The sequence below is a fragment of the Larus michahellis genome, chromosome 1 (assembly GCF_964199755.1).
Source record: "Larus michahellis chromosome 1, bLarMic1.1, whole genome shotgun sequence".
Taxonomy (NCBI): Eukaryota; Metazoa; Chordata; class Aves; order Charadriiformes; family Laridae; genus Larus; species Larus michahellis.
Window position 1 is genome coordinate 59,178,223 of NC_133896.1, and position 13,500 is coordinate 59,191,722.

The following is a 13,500-nucleotide window of genomic DNA, read 5'->3' on the forward strand; positions in this document are numbered from 1 at the left end:
TTATTCTACACGGGGGTTTTATCTGCTGATGCATGTGAGGGGGTGTGGTGGTGTTAGTGATGGGATATGCCACCTCTTGATGTTTTTCAGTTTCTCGTAAATGCCACATTTTGACCTACAAGATTAGGAAAAGGATTCTTCGCATTTGTCTGCAAATCTGCTGGCAGCTGCCCTTTCAGCATGTGGCCTGGGTCTGGCACACACCTTGCAGCCTAATTTTTTTGCACACTGGCTGCATATTTTCTACACCCATACCACCCTTTAGCTCACAATGGGATATTTCTTTTCCACCACCAAGTGAAGTTTCAACTTCTTGTACAGAAATCCTTTTGCTTAGACTAGCCCGGTAACCAGGACAGGAGCCCTAACATAGCTACTCAGCAGAAAATGTTCTCAGTAGCTCTGCCTTTATCTGCAATGTAACCTTGGGGTTGCAATTTGGCACATTCACTGGCTTCAGCCATTCTCAGAAGTGCTCAGAGCATGTAAGATTAGGCAGCTGATGCTATTGGGAAGAAAGAGGACTTTCTTTTCCTTCCCTTGTTCCCTAGATGTCTGTTTCCTTCCCTTAATCTGTGTGTTACCTCCCGCCGGTGACACAAAGGTCTCCTTCAAGATGAATGCATCCTGAGCTTTGATGGGGAACTTGGAGGAACTTGTGTAAAGGATTTACAGTGAGACATGGCCCAGATTGGAGGCCTTAATTAATTTAACCTGATTTTACTAAAATCTAGGGGTCTTGGAAACTAAATTCAGTTTCTAAATTACTTTGCAAATAGGACATCAATGGGGAATTCAGTCATATCTACCAGCTCGGCAGGAACCAAAATTTTTACCCGTGGAGCAATCCTAAATCATTGCATTCTCTTAACATTCATGGAAATAACCAAGCTACCTTTATTCAGCTTTACTCCCCCTTCTGCACGGCTGCCAGTCTAACCACTTCACCAAGCACGGCCAGTTCAGCATTGTCTGTGGTAACGGGGTTGTTCCTCTTCAGAGAGAAAGCAGGATGGCTAGATGCATGATTGTAAAGAATCTAAGTTGCTCCTGAGATCTGGAAGGTTTCATAGAATCATAGAATTGCCTAGGTTGGAAGGGACCTTTCAGGTCATCAAATCCAACTATCAAACCTAACTTTGACAAAAGGCATCACTAAACCGTATATCTAATCACTATGTCTACCCATCTTTTAAGTATCTCCAGAGATGTTGCCTCAAGCACTTCCCTGGGCAGCCCGTTCCAATGCTTAATAACCCTTTCAGTGTAAAAATTTTTCCTAATATCCAGTCTAAACCTCCCCTGGCACAACTTGAGGCCATTTCCTCTAGTCCTATATCACCTCTTATTCTCTTGGGTTTATCAACCCTGCTTCAACAACATTTTCTGTCATGGTTATTAACTCCTCTTTTACAGTTTTGGGGTTTTCTCCAGCTGATCAATGATAGATTGAAGAGGGAGGCTGCAGACAACATACAGAATAGTCTACTCGCTTCACAGATAGCCGAAGCGGAGCAGGAGTTTGCTGTGCTGCGCTTCTGTTGGGGTTTTGGAACCTGAGCAGAAATCAAAGCTCAGTCCTACCATGGGGAGCTTTGTGTCTGGCTGGGCACGACCCTGAATAATAACGTTTATAAGAGTGACGGTAGTGGTGATAATGGTGAAGTTCATGCTGACAGGTGGGGACAATGGCAAATGTTTGCTCTCGTACATGAAATACCAGAACTGTTGCTTTCCCCATTGATGTTACGCACTGCTTTCTCTAGATACTGTCCTCACAGACTGGCGCCTGCCTCAGACCTCACTGGTAGATGGGACAGGGGTAGCGGGTGATCTCCCTTTTCTCCTGCCATGCATGGGGGGCTGTTGGGAGACCTTTGGTTCATCATAAATGTCAGTTATGATTGATGATGGGCTTATGCTTCCTTGGTCTAATGCTCAAACCGGGTAGCGCTGGCAATTCCCTCTAGTCATCTCTGTCCCTTACCAACCCTCCTTCCCTTCAGCACAGTGGGTAAATGTGCCTTGCTTTGATTTGGCTGTGGGGCAGAGATACAAAGGAGAGCTTTGATTTATTTTGTCTCTGCTCTGGAGTGGTGGCACTGACTTCCTGCCTGGTCACTGCTCTGAGCCCTTTTCTCTACCAAGAAGGGAACTGCACCCTCTCCCCAGCCACATTTGGTAGGAAAGCTTGTTCATAGCAGAGCTGTAACTAAACCCAACTGATCCCCTTCTGACTCTTGCACCCCTTCTTCACTGTCTTAGTCCAAGGTTTGTGTACACAGGCTGGCATGGCCCTGGGTAAATACAGCTCCTTCGTATTTTTTGGTGCTCTCAGGTCAAGAAAGCAAGGTGGGAAAGGCATGACATGTTTCTCTCACCTCCTTCACCAGTATAAGAACATTTTGCAAACACTTACCCGTTTCACAATAAACCACTGACATTCACTGTGTCTGTTTTTTGTTCCCCCTCCTTCCCCCCAAGTTCTCTCAGCTCATTAAAATCTTCAACTCGCTGGGTCCTGAGAAGTTCCCCCTTGTGGAGCAAACGTTCTTCCCAAGCCATAAGCAGATGGTGAGTACCTTCACTTTCTTCTGATGCCAGCATGGATGGGGGAGAAGCAACAAATGGGAGTTGGGCACAAGAGATGGTGGTGGGAATGCTGTGAAGAGTCTCAATCTTACTTCCAGAGAATTACTAGCTAAAAAGCAATGTGCAAAAAGCACTGCTCGGGAACCAGCCCTCCCCCAGGTCACATATGGACCCTGAAAAAGTGAACAATGAGAACAGCTCAAAACCAAAGCAAAAATGCATTGTAAAATCTAGTCTGCAAAAGCTCATCCCTTAGAGCAAAGTATCGCTTTATTCAGCCAACGTGGGATTTTCCCCCTCCTGGAATTATTTAAAATACATTGATGATTTGGTACGTGGGCCATAAGGAAATGTTTGTTTCACAGTGTCAGTTTGCTTGGTCTGTCACGTGGTTGCCATCCATGAAACATTTATCAGCCTGACTGGGTCCTCAAAGTAAATTGTAGCTCTTGAAAAAGGGTTTTGTTTCAGCTTGTAGTGTTTCCTTTGAACAGTGGTGCTGGGGTCTAGTCTTCCTGTCAACAACCGAACACTCGGTGCCCTGTGAGGCTACTGGGCACTCTACCAAACTCTCAGGGCACCTTCCAAAGAGTTCTGCGTAGGTGCCTTTAATCCCAGAGAACATGGCGAAGTGAGTGGCTTTGTTTAAAACTATTCGTGTCTCTTGTTTTCCCTGGGTTAAAAGGATGACTAGTCCTTCACGATTTTTTGCTCCCAACTTGCACCCATGAATTAGTGGCTCTTCTTACCTGGATGAGGCTTTGATGAGACCCCGTGTGAAGCATGACACACACCCCCACCCCCCCCACCCATGTAAGCCAGTGGCTGGCTGAGCTTATTTCCCGTGCTTGATGGTGAACTCGAGCAGCATTGGCAGCCCGAAGATTAGGGGTGTTGAGATGTCAAACTGGGGCTCAAAAACATTCCAACCCCTCTTTTCTCACACACTTGTTCCAACACTGTGGGCCAACCACAACGCGTAATGCGGTGTAGGTGGTGGATATGGGCACCTAGTGGGAGCTTCAAAATTCAGAAGGAAGTCTCATTTAGATTCTTGTGAATAAACCCACCGGCGCTCGCTAGGTTCCTGAATACCTTGAAATGCCGGTCCTTCACCTCTCTGTTCCAATACTCTGTTCTCCGCCTGTGCTGTGTGGACAACAGCACTTCCATACTTCACAGGGACACCATGAAGGTAAGTACAGTCACGAGTGCTGTGAAGCACTCAAGTAATGCAGGGGTAAGAGCTGTATTATCGTTTAAGACATAAACACTATGGGACAGTTTGTTGCAGACTTTTAAGACAAATTAGTTGATAAATCCTGTTGCGTTTAATTTCCGCTGCTTTTTAAAGAGGGTTTTGTGACATATGTAATACTTCAGGACAATTGTGACTGTCTGACCATCACTGCAGGAATAGTATTTTTGGAAGACTTTGTTAAGGTTTTTATTGCAAATAAGTTAGCTAGTACTATTTTGCATTATTTTCTTGTCTAGAAACCTGATTCTTGATTCCTCAGCTTGTAAATGCTTTTGTTACCAGCACAGTAGTTTAGTTTAGCGGACCACTGATCCTAATTTCACATATTTGTCATCTTTATAACTGATCACCTACTTGGAATGCTACTGCTTACTTGCAGATGCTATCGCTTACTTGCAAATGAATACCGAAACCTTTTTAAACTGTCGACAATCTCATCTGAACACAAACATGACTGTTGACATGCAAGCTTGAGTAATCTGTTTCAAATCAGTCCCTTTCCAAACATTCAGACAAGCAACAATCCGCTTGGGCAAATTCAGGCCAGCCCTTTCCAGGTGGGGAGTCTGCCTCACAGGTTGCATCTACAGAACTTCTCAAGATCTTTTCGGGGTGCACCTTCACAGTATCCTGGGCCGTGAGAGGCTGAGAAGGCAAGGGCTTACACCAAGCAAGCTCTGTTGCAGTCATGGCTCCACCGAGTACCTGTGGAAGTTGCTCACCCACTGTGCATCAGCTTCTCTGGGTGTCAGATAGGAATATCATGATCCCCCTTTCCCACTGTATTTCTTCCCTTTCCCAGAGGCATTTTCAAGCCACACCAGTTAGCACTCGTAAAATACGCTGTGGTACTTTGATGGCTGACCCCCTGGAAGTGTTTATAACTATTGTTATGGTTTTACCTCTTTGCAATGTGATATACTTTAAGTAATGAAGTTCTCACATAAGAGAGCGCGTCATCCTTCTATGTCCAAAACTTTCCAAAGTTTACTTTCTAAACCTTTGGGTTAAAAATAGAACAGATTTTAAAATCTGTTTCATTCTTTCATCCATGTAGAGAATAGAGATTTTCCTAAAGTAAAAGCGAGAGTTGAAAATGCTCTTTCTGAAGCGTCCTTCTTGTGACAAGGTATTTTTAACCAGCCTTAAACAGTAAACCTAAAGAGAGGACACAAGGCTCTGACATTTCACAGCAGAGAAGATCCAAAAGATGAATGTCTCTTCCCTTTGCCACAGGCATGTACCTTTCAACCCTCCTCCCCATGATCAGTTTACTGGAAATAAGAGCAATCTGGCAACTTCTTCTGAGGTCCTTCTGGTGCTATGTGACAGCCATGACGACTGCCTTGCTCTGTAGTGACCCCCTACGGCCAGTTAACAAGTGGGATGCATTAACTTCAAAAGGGATTTTTCGCCTCTCCTGGGCTTATGACCCCAATAACCATTCTTAGAGAGATCAACCTCTTAAAAAAAGGGAAGGACTGCTGGAGGGATCTTTGCCAAAGCACAAGAACTGCTAGAGGTGGAATATCTGCTTTGGGCCCAATAAAACAGTATCAAGAAAGGGAAGGAAATGAATAAATCCACTTGCAAATCCATTTGTGTACATCTGAAATGGACAGAAACTAATATAAGTGAAGCAGAGACAGAATGTCTGTGATAGAAATAAAACCACTTTACTGTTTAGAATAAAAGGACACTATAAAAAGTGAACATTATGCAACATTACCTTAAAAGACAATATACATTCACTGAATATAAAATTTATAAATAACATGGAGGAAAACTGTAAACAGTGCTAGAAAATTTAGCAACAAATACATTCCTTCCGGACAAGATTTTTCACACGGGTTTGGTTCCCTCCCCAAGTTTCCATGACTATCAGGAACAGCAGAGTGGCTCTATGAAGGAAGGACAGTGTTAGAGAGAAGGAGAAGCCAATACAGGCAAAGCAGCAGCAAACGTTTAGTGGATTTTTTTAAGATTTTCCTCAAGACTGGTAGCCCCAAAAGCCATTTATTCTAAAAAAGAACAAAAATATTACAATACATTGTAAGTGATTTATACTTTCAGAGACATCTGAAAGAATGGAAACTTGTTCCCATGGAGGCCTTTACTTCAAACAGGCTATACTGTAAAAAACACAACAGTGTGTTTCCCGTCACCGTGAGATACCAGTTCACTCCAGCCGCGTATGGACGGGATACAGTGATATAGTTAGGTTTTAGAATAGTCCTACCTAAAGGGCCACGTAACGCTTCAAAACATAGGAAATTTAGACCTAAAATGGCAGGTTTGTCCCATATAGGGGAGGGGGAAGCCTCCCACAGGAGGACGTTATTCAAGGTACTGCATGCACAGATCTCCTCCTGCTCTCTACCCCCTCCCATTTTGGAAAAGGAAAATCAAATTCAATCTTTCCCAAACCTTCAATACATTTTTCATATTTTTGGTAATTCAAAAGGGGAAAACACTCTCAAGCAAATAAGGAAAAATATCTATAAAGAGGAAAGTGAGCAGCAACTGTCTAGAAATGAGCTACGCTTTCTTCAATGTACTTTTAATAATGTTGGTATATCCAAAGCATAGGGGAGGGCAGGGGAAACCCTCATCTTGTACATGTCCAAAGGTCGTGCTCACATCAGCTGTGCCATTGACAGTTCCTCTGAGCTCAGGTTATGGGGTGAAGTGAGGAGCACGTCAGAGGTGACAGGAAGACATTTGTGCTGCTGCAAGCCATTGTATGCTCCATGGCGTAACGTTTTAGGGAGAACTTCACACCTGCCTCCTCACATCTCCATGCCTGGTGTTCCTACAGACCGCATGGCCTGCTGTAATGAAGAGAGTTTTGTCCACTGGCAGGCAGAAGTGACTTAGCAAGACAGAAGAAAGGAGAGCAGACAGAAAGGAAGAAGTCTTTTGAGTCTGATTTAGAACCTGTTCAATCTATTTAGTGGCTCCCTCCCACTTCAAGGGAGCCTTCAGACAGGTTCTTAATGCAAGCACAAGCTAAAGCTTAGCCCAAGAAATACATGTCCCTGATAGCATGCACAGAAACAAAACTAAGAAGCCTCCCAAAAGAAATGTATTTTTACTGGATTCTTCCCCCTCCTTTAGGCTCCACATTTTTAAAAGCCTTAACAACTGTTTCTTTACACAGCAAGGGGAAAGATTCGTTACCAAACCCCCACCCCTGCCGGTCTAGCTGTCTGCATCTCAGAAATATTTTACCGTCTGCAATATAAAATGGGAATACACTTCATTTTCTGGTAATGCATCTGCTGTTTTGTTGTTTACAAAGCATATAGCTACATTATATCCTACTTAGGGACACAAGTCCTCATAGTATTAGAATGCAAATATTTTCACAATAATTTGAGTGCAATACTGTGATGTCTCAGCTAGCTAAATGAATCAGTGACAGGTAAAATATGCAGAGCTGCAGTTTAATGAAAATTCAAATCAACACTTCACTGCATCGAGGGGCATTTTCATTTAGCCTTCCAAAGCTGTGAAAAGCGGCTGCAGCTCAAAGAGACGTCAGCTTTGCAAAGTCACCTTGAGCTTGAGGAGGACCATCTCCAGCGATGCCGACTCCACACGATGCAAACAGTGAGGATGGCGAGGCCGGCTCCACTCTGCCCTCAGTGACCCTCAGAGATTTTGTCAGCCATGCACAGCTTGAACAGAGATTGCTCCACTGTGCCCAAAGCCCAACCCCGTACTCTGCCAAAGGGGGCAACATTCTGGCCCACCACCTCATCCTATGATGGGTGCTGTGAAGCAACCTACTCTCCCTCTCATCTCCAACCCATGATTTAGGAGTAGTCACAGGGAAGAGGACTTCTGAAAAGTGTTCCAAGCCTGAATCACAGGAAAATCGAACAGACTTTCAATGTGTTTTGTGCTGCGTTGCCACTCAGAACAGCTGGAAAAAAAATACACAGCAGACCTAGGCACCTCTTACAGCAACTCTTTTAAAATGCCCTTTAAAGTTCATGTTAAAAATGAAAATGCACGCTTTTTGCTGCAACGATTCATCTAGTAAATGGCGCATTTCAGGGGACGTATGTTTGTCAGAGCTCTGGTAACATGCAAGGAATGTAAAAATGCACCAGGGCTCATCTCAGACACCCTTTCCTTTCTATTTGGCAGAGAGGTCCCAAACAACTCTCTGTAAATTGAGGTCACTGACTGTAAAATGCTGTATTGCCCCAAGCTGGATTCACTGCAACACTTTTTACTGCTGGTGGCAGCTCTGCTTTCTAAGTGGAATGAACTGAAGATATATGGAAACTTAAGATAAATAATCATAATAATACAAAAATGAAGTTAAGCATAATCTTCTCCCTGCCCAAGCCCTCCCCGTCCAAACCTCAGTCACCCATTTTGTCAGCACCCCTTCTTCACCATCATTAAAACTTAAAATACTTTTATTTGATAAGAAAAATTATATTATAGTTTTCTTAATAAAAAACAAAATAGAACGAAAAAAACTTCTCCAGTCAACAGCAAAGCACAAGACAGTAAGGCTCCTCCTCCCACATCACTGCAGGACATGGTATGAGCACATGCACAGAGCTATGCTTAACAGTGCCCAGAGGGAAACACAGCACTTGACACAGAAGGAATCCTCTGGGCAGCTGAAATTTTATGATCCCAGCCAGCACTTATTAGGAGACCACTTTTCCTTGCCTAGCCCCCCCCTCCCCCACTTCCTTTCACTATATAAACAAATGCAGCTAGTGTAGCTGCAGGCGAGGAACCGTGGTGCAAGGAGGTACAGAGGAAACAATGACTGTAGCCACTACTGCAGATACACTGGAGCGTCAATATCTTAAGAACAACTCACTGACTCGGAATGTCAATATTTCTGTCTTTAAAACACAATCAAACCATTCTTTTGTTTATAACACCAAAAAAATTCCACATCCTGTCAAAAATAGCTTATGTCGTTATGTGTATATACATCTTAGTTCAGCAAAACACTATTTTGGCAATAGATTTTTTTTTATAGTAAGAGCTCTCGCAAGTCTCCCCTTTCCCTCTTCCATGTGATTGATTTACAGTTAGCATTTTTGCATCTGTTTGGTTTAAGGTGTTCACAAGCTGGTTTTGCTGTTGAAGCTAAGCTGCAAAAATGTCAGGGGACAATGATGCTCGAAACAGGATGGCACAGCACTTCATCTGCTCTGCTGTAGGTGTATTCACCTCCCTGAACATAGGGGATGGGGCTTTTGTTTTTTAAACAACAACAAAAAATACAAAATACTCTCTCTCTTGTTCTGGGGAAAGCCAGAACTTCAAATGTGCTGTTGTATTCACACTGTGACTGAATTAGCTAGGACAATCAGTCAACAATGCTTTTACCAGATGATGTGGTCAGCCACACCAGGTGAATTCTCCCACTGCTGGAGTCAATCACATTGCTACTCTCTCCCATAGAGGAGGATTTCTTTTGGACGTCATTTTTTCCAGAGTTTAGGCTGGGTTTCTTTTCAGTTGGTTTCATTTGCCAATCTGATTAAGGAAACCTGTTTTCCTTCAAATAGATTTGTCTACGTATTTTCAGCACTTAGTGCATGAGGAGGGGTGACGGGAAGCCAGCACATAGAAGAATACAGTGCCTAATTGGCATAATTTTTAGATTTTTGTTTTCCTAAAAAAATAGAGATTATATTGCTACAGCTAACGATACATGTAAGAGAGCAAGAGCTCCATCTTTTTTCTTTTTTTTTTTTTTCCCCTCCCACTTTTCCCTCTGGTGTGCAAAAGTAAGCTCCCAAATGTCATCTGATCAAAGTGAGTGGTATCAAAAAATGGAAAAGGTGATTACAAATTCAGTAAGGTAGCACAGACTTTTTTTCTTTTCTTTCCTTTTTTTTTTCTTTTCTTTTTTAAGTGTTCGAAGTGCTAAAATTTGCATGAAAACAGGCACTAATTTCATTGTCATCATCATGATCTGGTAAGAGTTAGTGTCCAAAGGAAGATCAGCCACAAGTAAGGGAGAGGGGAGATAAGGAAGGGATAGCGTGCTCAGGGATCTGTGGCATTGATTATCGTTTTATCTGGAGGCGCCCATCCTCTATACCAGCTGCAGTAACCTTCCACCCTCTGGATGCAGGCATAGTGCTTCGCTTGGTATCCTGAGTGGCCGAAGTTGGAGAGCATGTCTGTCCAAATACACTCATTCTTGGAGGTGGCAAAGCAGGGCAAATAGTAGCAGGGCCTAATCTGCAATTTTAAAGAACAATCAGGTAAGGCTACATGGAAAAACAACATTATATAAAATGTCTTTTTAACAGAGAGAAGGGATTCAAAATTCCACTCCCTCCAACCTTGCTTACTAACCCAAATTTCAGCCTCAGTTGAATAAGCATGTAAGCATGTGCTTGGCTTCACATACATGGGTAATTCCAGAGTCAAAAGGGCTTGTCAGGTGCCGAAAAGTCGAGCTTGTGTCTATGTTTTTGCAGGCCTGGGGCCATGAACAAAAACCTTAGTGCCAGTGCCAGGCTGTGAGGCTTTGAGCACTCAAAATGTTTACACAGGAAAAAAGCTGGACATATCTTGCCAAGCCTCTGGTACCTGATTTCATTCACCTGCAAATGATTCTGCATGGATTCTGAAAGCCTTCCCCAACCCCAATTAACTCCAACAGGGCATTAAAAAGGCATAGACTCTGCATTTTTATTTTGATTGTCTCTTCTCTGGTCTCAACACTAAAGCTGAGCTTTACATTTTCCCTGTAAAAATTGTTGTCCTCCATTTCTTCCTGGCTGTTCACCAGCATTATTGGTATTACCAGCCAGGGGAAACAGAATGCTAGGGTTTGAATGTCTTAATGCCACCTAATTAGAGATGCACATACCTTGCATCCACAACCCAGATGATAACGATGATTCAGTCCTTTACGCTGGGACAGAGTCAACCGGTCCCATTTCTCATACCAGTTGCACAGGCCAGTGTAAACCTTCCCTTCGTATACGCGGCCTTAAAAACAGAGACGTGGTCACAAGTTAGCACTTCTTAGCTCGAGCACTTTTCTCGTTTCCTGAGATTGCTAATGTTCTCAATATGTTTGGCTTCAGTCACTGCTCAGCAACTGCTTTCTTTTTATTAACTGGTTCGGGAATGTCTGGCCAGCAAGATTACAGCACTTCTCTAAGTTAGGAGTGTTGTGCCAGCTGTAAGCACCAGCAACAACATGCAGGTGAGTAATGCTGTCAAGCTCCTCTCAACAGCAGAGCAAAGTGAATCGACACCTTCACTAGAAACAAAACTTGGCAACAGCCCCAGCAGCATGCAATTCTCCAGCTCATTCCAAAAGGGATCTTCCATTTCTGGCGCAGCTGAGTTGCAACAAGTTCCCTGTGACAGACATGCCAGCCCAGGTACAACAGCTGTGGACTGTCATACAGCACATGTGTCACAACACAGCTGGGTATAAAAGATAGTTCAGGAAAGAGAGGGAAATCTAGAGAGCAAAATGACTCTCAGCCTTAAAGAGCACTAAGCACCAAAATACTGTTGGCCATCTTAACACTTGGGAAGTTGCGTATAGAGCTGCCCACACAGCCGCCCATGTCCTTAGCAGGTGTATGTATAGAACAGAGAGGTTTTGATTATGAAGAAGTACACTGTCCTTTACCTGTAATCAGATATTGGTACTTGTTGACCTCTAGCTTCACTCCACAAAGGCTCTCAGAGGCTTCTGTGTAGATGTACTGAACATGTGGCATTATCTGGAACCCCCTGTACATCTAGAGAAAGAATAAAATGCTTTAAGTAATCTTAAGATGACAACTTTTCATTTAGATTCTTTACAGTTTACCTTCCTAGACTGTAGTGGCAAGCAGTGAACTTTTAGTGTTTAGAAGGGTGAAGGACTAATGGCACAAGCCGGACTCTGATGGAAGAAGTCTCCCCATCAGATCTGCCGGTAAAGCAGAATACACACCTGCTAACAAGCCGTTGCATTTCAGCACAGGGACCACTTTTCCCCACTCACGCTAGTCCCAGTGGCACTGAGTGAGCAAAGTGCCAACACTCTGAACAATTTTTTCCCTTACATAGCTCATAATTAGGGAGAAATTAACGTATTTCAAGTTTGGAATCTTTTTCCTTCATGTGATTTAAACAATTTCTTCTGAACTAAGGGATTTTTCTTTTAAACAATGACCCTATTTTCCAGTGTTGCTGCTGTAAGAGTTTCAAACCTTTGGCACCTGATCTAAGTCATCAAGCCAGACACCTCCTTCTCAAACACTTAGCATATGCAACTCCTGCTGACCTCAGCACAAGGATTTAATGTTTCTCTAATTAAATGAATGCAGAAATAGAATTCTACCCCATCTCCTAAAATTAGCTCAGTACTGATGGGCATCATAAAGAAAATATCATGTATACATAATTCCTCTACAGTCCTTCTCCTTTTTCATAATCTTTCTTACAGTTCAGTTTAATTGAAATATGAACCCACAGATATATTGGCAGTCAGAAATTAGTATGTGTCCCTATCTGACCTGACCTTACCGCTGCAATTTAGGGAAACTCATGCCCATCTGTTAGTAGCATAATGAAGTCTCTGCATAGCAATGAAACAACCACTGCATGTGTACATTGGACCCAATAAAACATGTTCTATTTCTGAAACACTGAGGATGATTTTCCTGCAAATTTCACCTTTAAAATTTGTTTATCTTTTCAAAGCACTCAGTCTCTCTTTTTTCCCCCACCTATTGTAAGAATGGCCATGTTTAAATGTTAAAGGAAAACAGTAAGAGTCAGAGAGAATCACAGTTGCAATGCATTTCCAGCCTGTCCTTTTCTCTGTCAGTTTTATTGATAGAGAGCACATTCACATTCAGTTTAACTGTAAATATTAAAGTGAGGCAAAAGAGGAAAAAAAATCCCAAGTAATCCCAGAGCTACAGATCCTTGGTGCTGTGTCACCTAAGCTGCGGTATTCTCCTCCAAGCTATATTTTATTTCTTGAAGTCCTCTATTATCCCAGGGTATTTCACTATTCCTCCAGCTCCTTTAAAAACAAAAAAACCTTTTTATTTCTGAAAGTTGTCTGTTGATTTAACAGGTTTTATGCTAGGCCCAGATACTGCATATTAAAATATAAAAAAATACTACTGATTCTACTACACTGAGAGATCCAACTATCTTCTGGGCATCCATGAAATGTCTGCCAGGTTTTTTTCTCCTAAGTTATACCACCCCAATCAGCATAATAATATTATAACAGTATCACAACTCAGTAACAGCACTTTTGTGTACAGTAAAAGACATGCTAAAGTGTTTGCATTTTCCAGCCTTCCTTCTACACCCAGTGTGCAAGGAAATATGCAAGGAAAGCATTTTTCTAAATTAATCCTACTGTATCAACAAAAGCTCAGAGATCATGTTTGGGATACACCCCTGTGTCCGTAAGTGAGCAGAATCTTTTAATGAATATAGAAGAACTGAACTTTGCCTAATCTCTACTTTATCCCTGCAATCTTCTTGGTATGGGATGATCTACTCAGATTTTCCAATTATGCTCAAGATAGCTGGAGATCTAGGTTCTGGCATAGGCATCCTGTCTGTCCTTGGATAAGTTATTTATCCCTCAGTACACTGTTGTTCCTCAGAGTGTT

General features: G+C 42.7%; 2 protein-coding genes across 6 annotated transcripts in view; one reads left to right on the forward strand and one right to left on the reverse strand.

Moving 5' to 3' along the window:
* Window positions 1–13,500, forward strand: part of SYN3 (synapsin III) — a 202,713-nt gene that overhangs the window by 64,463 nt on the left and 124,750 nt on the right. For all 5 annotated transcript variants that reach the window (XR_012586209.1, XR_012586210.1, XR_012586212.1 and 2 more), the window contains one exon: window positions 2,485–2,574. Coding sequence is in view for 2 of the 5 variants with exons in the window: in XM_074580510.1 (XP_074436611.1) it covers window positions 2,485–2,574 (90 nt within the window). In the remaining 3 variants the exon portion in view is untranslated. The remainder of the gene's footprint in view (window positions 1–2,484; window positions 2,575–13,500) is intronic.
* Window positions 8,269–13,500, reverse strand: part of TIMP3 (TIMP metallopeptidase inhibitor 3) — a 36,451-nt gene continuing 31,219 nt past the window's right edge. The window contains exons 3-5 of the mRNA XM_074580494.1: window positions 11,505–11,616; window positions 10,725–10,846; window positions 8,269–10,087 (exon numbers count right to left, since the gene is read on the reverse strand). Coding sequence (XP_074436595.1) covers window positions 9,890–10,087; window positions 10,725–10,846; window positions 11,505–11,616 — 432 coding nt within the window. The 3' untranslated portion in view covers window positions 8,269–9,889. The remainder of the gene's footprint in view (window positions 10,088–10,724; window positions 10,847–11,504; window positions 11,617–13,500) is intronic.